The sequence below is a fragment of the Zeus faber genome, assembly GCF_960531495.2.
Source record: "Zeus faber genome assembly, chromosome: 17".
Lineage (NCBI taxonomy): Eukaryota > Metazoa > Chordata > Actinopteri > Zeiformes > Zeidae > Zeus > Zeus faber.
In genome coordinates this window covers 6,144,285-6,152,879 of record NC_137204.1, presented here as the reverse complement: position 1 = coordinate 6,152,879, position 8,595 = coordinate 6,144,285, and the positions used below count along the sequence as shown (strand labels likewise).

General features: G+C 44.1%; 1 protein-coding gene across 2 annotated transcripts; it reads right to left on the bottom strand.

Annotated features, from left to right (window-relative positions):
- Positions 1-380: 380 nt before the first annotated feature.
- On the bottom strand, positions 381-7,217 carry LOC307243591 (protein CutA homolog). Of its 2 annotated transcripts, none has more exons than XM_080018446.1 (6): positions 7,074-7,217; positions 6,107-6,255; positions 5,365-5,427; positions 2,084-2,129; positions 1,933-1,982; positions 381-1,707 (listed from the first exon to the last, which is right to left on the bottom strand). In XM_080018446.1, exons 1-6 carry the CDS (start codon positions 7,158-7,160, stop codon positions 1,605-1,607), a joined length of 498 nt encoding a protein of 165 aa, XP_079874572.1. In that variant the 5' UTR covers positions 7,161-7,217; the 3' UTR covers positions 381-1,604. The 2 variants fall into 2 exon arrangements, with proteins under 2 accessions (XP_079874572.1, XP_079874573.1); XM_080018447.1 differs by having other exon boundaries at positions 5,365-5,424.
- Between the last annotated feature and the right edge of the window lie 1,378 nt (positions 7,218-8,595).

The following is an 8,595-nucleotide window of genomic DNA, read 5'->3' as shown; positions in this document are numbered from 1 at the left end:
TCAAATTTACACACACATGAGTAAGCTCTCACAGGGTTCCAGATTGGGTACCGGCCCTCAAAATGCCTTGGTGGAAAAGGGGTAACACACAACCCAGCTCAATAGACTGGGTGTACTGTAGCCTTGATATTTTGTTCCGCAAGCAGGATCATGGGGGCTCTACAGACACAACACCCGACTTAACGGTATCTGCACTTCTATTGTTCCGGCGCGCGGACCAAGCCCTCATTTTATGTTTTAGTACGCTAAGCAAATACGGAAGCCATGTAGTGCATTTGTCCACTGAATGGAATTGGGATTTGATAGATAGATCAGCAGAATTTCATCACAAAAAGCAGACTAACATTTAATAAAAACCCAAAAGCAATAAGATTAAAAAAAAAAAAAAGAGCGGAAGAAAAAAAAAGGAGGTCAAATGACAAAGGGGTTAGCCTTCACAGAAATATGAAAAGTATTGTTATAAAATATTTATCAGGCAAAATCATGAATGTCACACCAGTCCTGTGCCAGCCCTCTTTTCCTTTTCTTTATGGTAATACTGATTTATCGGTCTAACTTACTGGTTTCATTTAGCAGCTGGGTACAGATGATCCACTTTTGGTAGAGCAATCTATCATAGAATAATGTTTCATAAATCTCAGGGTTGAGTTTCAACTGAAATAGCGTTTTACATTTCCTTTTCAAGTTTACGTTGCACATCCCACCATCTAATGGAAAAAAGGGGTCTCCCTGAGTCACATGGATAGCTGTGTCATTTGCTTGATGTTGATTTCTACATTTCCATGAAATTTCACCTACTGTAGTGTAATTTTAATTTCCCTCAAAGGATGAATAAAGTGTCTATGTATGTATGTATGTATGCATGTATCCATCTATCTATCCCTTCATAAAGCGTACATAGTGCATATCATCAAAACAATAAAATACCAATATCATTTTAAATGCATGTATTTATACATTGCAATTAAGAAATTGGCAAATGTATTTTGTTTCTTTTTGAAAAGTCTCAGTCACTTACTTTCATTTAAAAAAATATCTTGAGCTCACATCTTACTCTAGAAACAGAAATGTATTCGTATATATTTCTTATAAAGCATTTGAAAGAGAAAAATATTATGTGGCAGATTTGGGTGCATGGAACAAGTGAGTTGGTCTGTTTGGTCAGGCCACCTACTAAAAAGAGTTAAGAGTACAGTTGTTCTAAAACAAATAAATACATAAATAACCAAGTACAGTCATTATTTAAAGTCGAAGGACTTGTTCACCAAATAAGCTCCAGCAATGTGAATCTTCAGAGTCCAAACCTTAAATGCAGTGTAGAGTTGAGGGCTACTCAGGTTCACAGTAGGTAGTAGATCATCGTCGACTATAATTTTTTAAATTTTTATTAAAAATTATATTGGCCCCAAGGTGCACCGACCCACGAGTAAAATGTCCGGTATCCCAGATTACCAGTCCACCCCTGCTTACTGGTAAGTAGATGATGTTATCTACTGACGTACTGCTGAGCGGATGACCAGCCTTTTCAATGATCCAAAGCGTTGAAGCCACAGTATTGTGCTTGTTTGAGTGGCAGTGGTCGCTGGCTTCAGGCTCATGATGTGTCAGTCGTCAAGGACAGCTTCGTCAATCCAATCCATGCACGTTGGACTGCCATGGTCCACGGATAAGCTGAGAACCTCTGGGTTCTCATAGGGGTGGACTGACCTGGACACACACACACACACACACACACACACACACACACACACACACACACACACACACACACACACACACACACACACACACACACACACACACACACACACACACACACACACACACACACACCTGTTTTATTTTGCGCATTGACAAAACATCTATCTAACACAGCTTATATATGTTTATGTTTGATTGTTTGGCAAACATGAATAAGTTATGAGTCCTTACCTTACATAGTCTATTACTTTCTGAATCCCGGAGGTCTTCGTTTTCACCAACTGCAACAGAAATTATATTAATTCTAGATGTTCCCTCTTAAGGACCCGACCCGCAGCTCACAGCTGTATTACCTTTTAATCATAAACTTGGAGAGGCTTACCATCATAATTTCTGTTGAATCTTGGATTTCCCCTTTCCAGTAATACCTATAGAATACATGACAGACCAAAATCTGTGCTGTTACTGTTTGCTGATGATTACTGTGCAGAGCAGAAAGGTTGACTCTAAAAATATAATATCAAAGTTTCTCAAATTTCAAATTTGTCTCATGTCACTGGCCTCCTGTCACTTCACTGGCTTCTCATCTCTGCTCGGATCAGATTTAAGACGCTGGTGCTCTCCTACAAGGCCAATCATCCAGCTGCTCCTCCATACAGACAGAATAGCTGATAACTCCGGTAACACCAGAGTTATCAGCTATTAAGAATACTGTATATACAAAACAATATGTATATATACACGCCCAAACCTGAAAATAAAAGGACAGTTTTCACCACCCTCTGGCTGCAGATGCCCAACGCATCACCAGCACTTCACTGTGCATTTATATTAACAAAGTTTGGTGCACGGACAATGGAATCATCGACAGTCGACTGCTCTGCTAACCTTAAATATCTAAAGTGTAGACCTTTCTATCTGCCCAGAGAGCTAACATCTGTTGTTATGACTGCAGCATACATCCCCCTGGATGCTAATGCTAAGCTTGCAATGAAAGAACTTCATGCTGCCATTAGCAAACAACAGACTACACACCGGAGGCAGCCTTAATTGTTGCCGGTGATTTCAACCACTCCAACTTGAAGACTGTACTCCCCAAATTCTACCAACATGTCTCCTGCCCAACTAGGGGGGAAAAGACCCTCGACCATGTTTACACAAACATGGCTGGAGCTTACAAAGCCATTCCCCTCCCCCACCCGGGACAGTCTGACCACCTCTCACTGTTGCTACTCCCCAAATACCACTCATCCAACGTGTGAAACCCTCAGTCAGAACAGTTAAAGTATGGCCAGAATGGGCATGTCCTACAGCTCTGGTTTCAACACACCAACTGGACCAACACTCAGGCTACCCTGGACTCCCACACAGACATTGACTCCTATGCCATCTCCTTTTTGGAATACATTAATACTAATATCAACACTGTCAGCAGCCTCAAACAGATCACAGCATTCCAAAACCAGAAACCATGGATGAACAGAGAGGTCCACCTACTGCTGAAAGCATGTGACAACGCCTTTAGATCAGGTGACATGCAGGCCTACAGTTCAGCAAGGGCTAACCTGAAAAGGGGCATCGAGAGAGCAAAGCACAGCAACAAGCTAAGGATCGAGGAACACTTTAAAAACAACTCTAACCACCGACGCATGTGGCAGGGCATCCAGGCCATCACAGATTACAATCCCAGCAACACCACCCCCACCTCCTTCCCTGATGAGCTCAACAACTTCTACACTCACTTCGACAGGGACAAACAGGAGGCAGCCATCAAGGCTATGCCCCCTGCAGACCACCATATTTTCACACTCTACCCCAACGAGGTACGTGCTGCGCTGAGCAAGATCAATGCACCTAAGGCTGCCGGCCCTGATGGTATCCCTGGTCGTGTACCCAGGGCCTGCGCTTGGCAGCTGACTGAGGTCCTGACTGACACCTTCAACCTGTCACTGGCCCAAGCAGCTGTCCCTATGCGCTTCAAATCCACTACTATCGTGCCGGTACAAAAAAACAGCTCTGCAGCGAGCATAAAAGACTTCCGCCCTGTTGCCCTCACCCCTACCATTATGAAGTGCTTCGAGAGGCTGGTCATGGCTCACCTCAAATCCTGCCTACCTCCCACACTGGACCCCTTCCAATTTGCTTACTGCCAGAACAGGTGCACAGAGGACGCCGTCTCCACGGCACTACACTCCGCCCTCTCTTACCTGGACAACAACAACACCTATGTGAGAATGCTGTTCATCGACAGCTCAGCATTCAACACCATCATCCCCCCAGACTGGTCACCAAACCAGGTGACCTCAACATCAACCCCTCCCTCTGCAACTGGATACTGGACTTCTTAACCAACAGACCACAGCATTTTAGATTAGGGAACCTCACCCCTCCACCCCCTTAGCCTGAACACCAGTGTCCCACAGAGCTGTGTACTGAGTCCTCTCCTCTTCACCCACGACTGCACTCCTGTCCATGGCTCCAACACCATTATCATTTTTTTCCAGGCGACACAACAGTGGTTGGCCTCATTAACAACAACAGCCTACAGGGAGGAGCTCCAGCACCTGGCAGCGTGGTGCACTAACAACAACCTGGCCCTTAACATCAAGAAGACCAAGGAGCTCAAAGTGGACCTCAGAAAGATGAAAAGTGGCACACACACCCCCATCCATATCAACGGGATGGAGGTTGAGCGTGTCACCAGCTTCAGGTTTCTCGGGGTCCACATCTCCAAGGACCTCTCTTGGACCCTCAACCCCTCGACCCTCGTCAAGAAGGCTCTTCTTACTGAGGAGACTGAGGAAAGCCCACCTGTCTCCACAGATGCTGGTGAACTTCTATCCCGGCACAAGAGCATCCTCACCAACTGCCTCTCAGTCTGGTAAGGCAACTGTACGGCTGCGGACCAGAAAGCACTGCAGAGGGTGGTGAAAACTGCCCAACACACTCCTCACAATTAAGGCTCTCGAGCACAAGCGGTGCCTGCAGGTATAGATGTTGCCTCAAGGCTTCTTTTTGACACAGTTGAAATATAAACCAGCTATCTGTGACAGCCACTGACTTGCAGATTGACAGTTCGCCGATACACGCAGGACCGTCCACACTGTTAAAACTGCTTTGTACCACTTCATCACGTCACTTGTAAAAACGTACTTTATGAACTCTGCCTTCATGCTTTAAAGCAGCAGTAGATCAATCTGGGCTGTGTGGGTCAGCATGTAAGTATACAAGAGGGAACGTGTAATAATAATATCAGACCAAACACACACTTGAAACCCCATGACAACACGTCTGCTCAAGATAATCTTTCTCTGGTAAAAAAGCATGCTTTTACATGTTCTACTGTTCAGTCGCTTGCAATCCTGTACCATCGCTGTGTCATTGTTTTACTGAAATAACCCATCAACAGGCGTGGATAATCCCGCTTATAGACAAAATCCAAGTGCCTCTCGGGGTTTCCCATGTGATGAAAACATTAATATGGAGCAGTGCGAGAAGTTCACCTTGCATGTAGTTTTAAAGATAATAGCTACGCAATAAATAAAGCTGCAATAAAGTCTGCTTGTGTGAACTTAAAATATTTTCCAGGGCACGTGTGTAGGACAGCAAGAACAAAGTCGATCCCGGTGGTTATGGGTGAGGCCGGGGAGCTGAGAGACTTACATGGTGGAGGTCCTGGGAAGAATATTAATACTGGCTGCCATCCTCCTCTCCATAATTGCTCTGCTGAAACGATGCGTTGCCAGAAGTGTGGAATGATATGTGAGCAGCATCAGTGGAGAGAGAAACGAAAGAATTTAACACACAAAACATTCACCTGTTGGCAATTACAGCCTGACAGCGTGTGCTGCTAGTGGAAAGAAAGAACAGGACGGTCCATCTCCAGTGAAAGATACGACGCACAGCTTCCTATTGTAGCTCAGGATTGCTTCTTAATAGCTCAACCATTTACCGCTATTAACTGTTGAAGAGGCTCAGAGAGTGGGCCAGGCTTCTGGTGACTTCCCCGCTGGCCACTTTCAAAAACAACCTCACCTCTATTTTTCTTTTCCTGTCTACACTTATGCAAAATGGAGAGAGCTCATCTGCATACAGTTAAAGCACCAACAAAGAAGCACTCGCTCTACTTTAAGCTTTGACACAGCGTGTATTTAGCCTGTTTACAGTGTTCAGCAATGTGGAGTTGTAAGAACGATGCTTCTCATCTATTGTCAAGATTATCACTTTGTAAAAGACTAAATTTGAACTGCTATACAGTGCAGAACTTGAAAGTAACCTGCTGGTCTCACTAGTTGTTCACCTTCCCATATTCATTAAAACGTTTCAACATAAATGACAGCGAATGGTGCACATTGGGGGAATAAAGGCTTATAATATATGTTATTATTATCATCAGAGACTGTACCTGCCGATGTCCTTGGCGGCCTGCTCATTGGGGCTGCTGATGAGGAGGACTGAGTGGTGGCCTGGCACGTAGCTCCCCGTCAGTAAAGAGTGAAGCTGGACACCAATGGACCACAGCCCAGGGTACATCACCACCGTCGGAAACAAAAGCTTGTGGGATTGCAAAGGATGTGTCATACCATCAGCTGAGGTTGTCCATTTCACACTATTATTGGTGAACCTGGCAGCCTTTCTGCACTTTATTAAATTTGAGGAAGTTGTTATTTTATTAATTAGGCCTATGACTCTCAACCCTTTTCCCTATCACGGACCCTCAATTTGATACCCATCAGGCCACTGATCCCATTTGATAAGAGTATGTCTCTGGGTTCTAAGTATGAATTTATTGTTGGTTATTATTTAGTCCAAACTTCCCGTCGGTCTATACTACATGCTGCCTTTCATTGAAAATCGGAAATCCGTAATTCAGAGTCGGTAGGCCCCACTTCCAAGCTAAATGTGTTCGTTTAGCTGTTTGAATGTTTGTTTGACAAAACAACGCAGGCTGCACGCAACGTTGAGTATGTTAGCGTAACAAAAAAAAAAACTGCAGAGAACTTTAGATCCAAATTAGATTCGATTGCATGCTGGAAAACTGTGTCCACCGTCGACAGGGCCACGGTACTATGACGTCATATAGGCCAGAGGGATCGGCCCAGAAATTCAGACTTGGATTTGCGATTTACGCGGACGTTCCTTTGCTGCTTTCCAAGCGAAAATGTGGGATTTTTCCGAGTTCCGTAGTCAATGGAATGCAGCATCAGTTGGACGCAATGGCCAATGTATAATCTGTTTGGGTGCTTAAAAAAAAAAAAAAAAGAGCTTGGTTATAGGACGCGGGTGGGCGACAGACAGTTAAACGGCTTGAACCAACGTCAAAGGCTTATTTAACGTCATCACCTTTAAACATTATTAAGGAAATCACTTACCAAACAAAGTATGTACAACACGGAGCGGGGGACGGAGTGGGAGCCAGGCTCTTTATACCACTCCATCCTGCCGGCCACACATGACATTCCCACAGTCCAGCCGTCTCAACTTACTGGTGAGAGTTAGTCACGATTCTTCGCGGTTTTATCTGTATTCACTTCCACCCGAGCGCTCATCCATTACCTGTTCGGTGCGGGGGGGGGGGGGGGGGGGGGGAGGTTCGCTCGGAACAACGAAGAGCGCGGAGCACTGACGTGACTGGTGCGTCGGGCGGGCAACCGCGACGAGACGCCACGACGCCTCCCATTGGTCGGACGGGATGTCGCTCGGACGCCGTCGTCCAATCAAGGGTCGGCTCTTACCTGCCGCCCTGCCCCCGAGGCGCGGGTCATAATCGGCTTTCACGTCGCACGAGCAGGAGCGCTCGACTGGAGGCGGCTGACAGTACGAACGTGCTCTGTGAAATCTCTCCAACTCTTTTTGAAATTAGAAGCAGGTCGTAGAACAGCTAGGGGGGGGAATATCACAGAAGACCGGTTCCTAACCTAACCGTCACACACACACACACACACACACACACACACACACATATATATATATATACACATACACACGCACACATTGATGTAGAAATATTTTTTCCATAATCAATATAAAATTAAAATTAGAAATGCAATTTGGTTCATTGGTCAAATCCCCCAGCACATATGCGCAGCATTACATATGTGCATTTGGCAGATTGAAGAGAAATAGGCCTAGTTTTTCCTCATTTGACGGGGCCCCCGAGGTCAGATAAGATTAGATAAGCAAACACTTTACTGTACTGTATCTACAAGTCTATATAAACAGAAGTTTACAGGGAGTAAGTACAAATAGGGCAGAGGATGTGCACGGCAATAATATGCAATGCTAGTACTATGCTGGTATGATACATATGCGTTTAGGAACATTGAGTAAAAATATATGTACAAAATAAATAAATACGTGCATAGCCATATTTAAATCGACTTTTTTTATAATATATTCACAATTATCTATAAAGTATAGACAGTTTGGTCTAAACTATATTTAACAATAGTATGATATGATATTGGTTATGAGATTGATATGAGAATTTATAAACACTGAACTAACCAATCATTGATTGCAGACTAAGAACTGCTGTTACCTTTAAAATTTAAGAAATATTGCCATGTTTGGGCCATGTGGCCATCCAATATGGATAATCGTACATTGTGAACAAATATGAATTTGGCTTGGACAATAACATAGAAATCAGGTGAAGATCAGGCCAAATTGAGAGGTTTAATTGTAACAGTACAATTGATGACTGGACTGATAGAATATCAGATCAGAGGCTTTTAAATGCTGAGCTCCAAATAGTCCACTAGGTGGCGATGTGGATCTATACGTCTTTTTCTCCTACAGTTGTGAATAAATATCATTCAGGGCGGTCATTTAGTCTCTGAAAGTCAGATCTACTAAAAATAAATTGTAAATGCTTGTGTGACTCATACCCAT

Excerpts from the sequence above, each read along its gene's own strand:
- LOC307243591 (XM_080018446.1), bottom strand. The coding sequence starts at position 7,160 with ATGTCATGTGTGGCCGGCAGGATGGAGTGGTATAAAGAGCCTGGCTCC. Across the intron at positions 5,428-6,106 it reads GCCGCCAAGGACATCGGCAG|CAGAGCAATTATGGAGAGGA; the intron begins GTACAGTCTCTG and ends GCATCGTTTCAG. Across the intron at positions 2,130-5,364 it reads CTTCCCAGGACCTCCACCAT|GTATTACTGGAAAGGGGAAA; the intron begins GTAAGTCTCTCA and ends TGTATTCTATAG.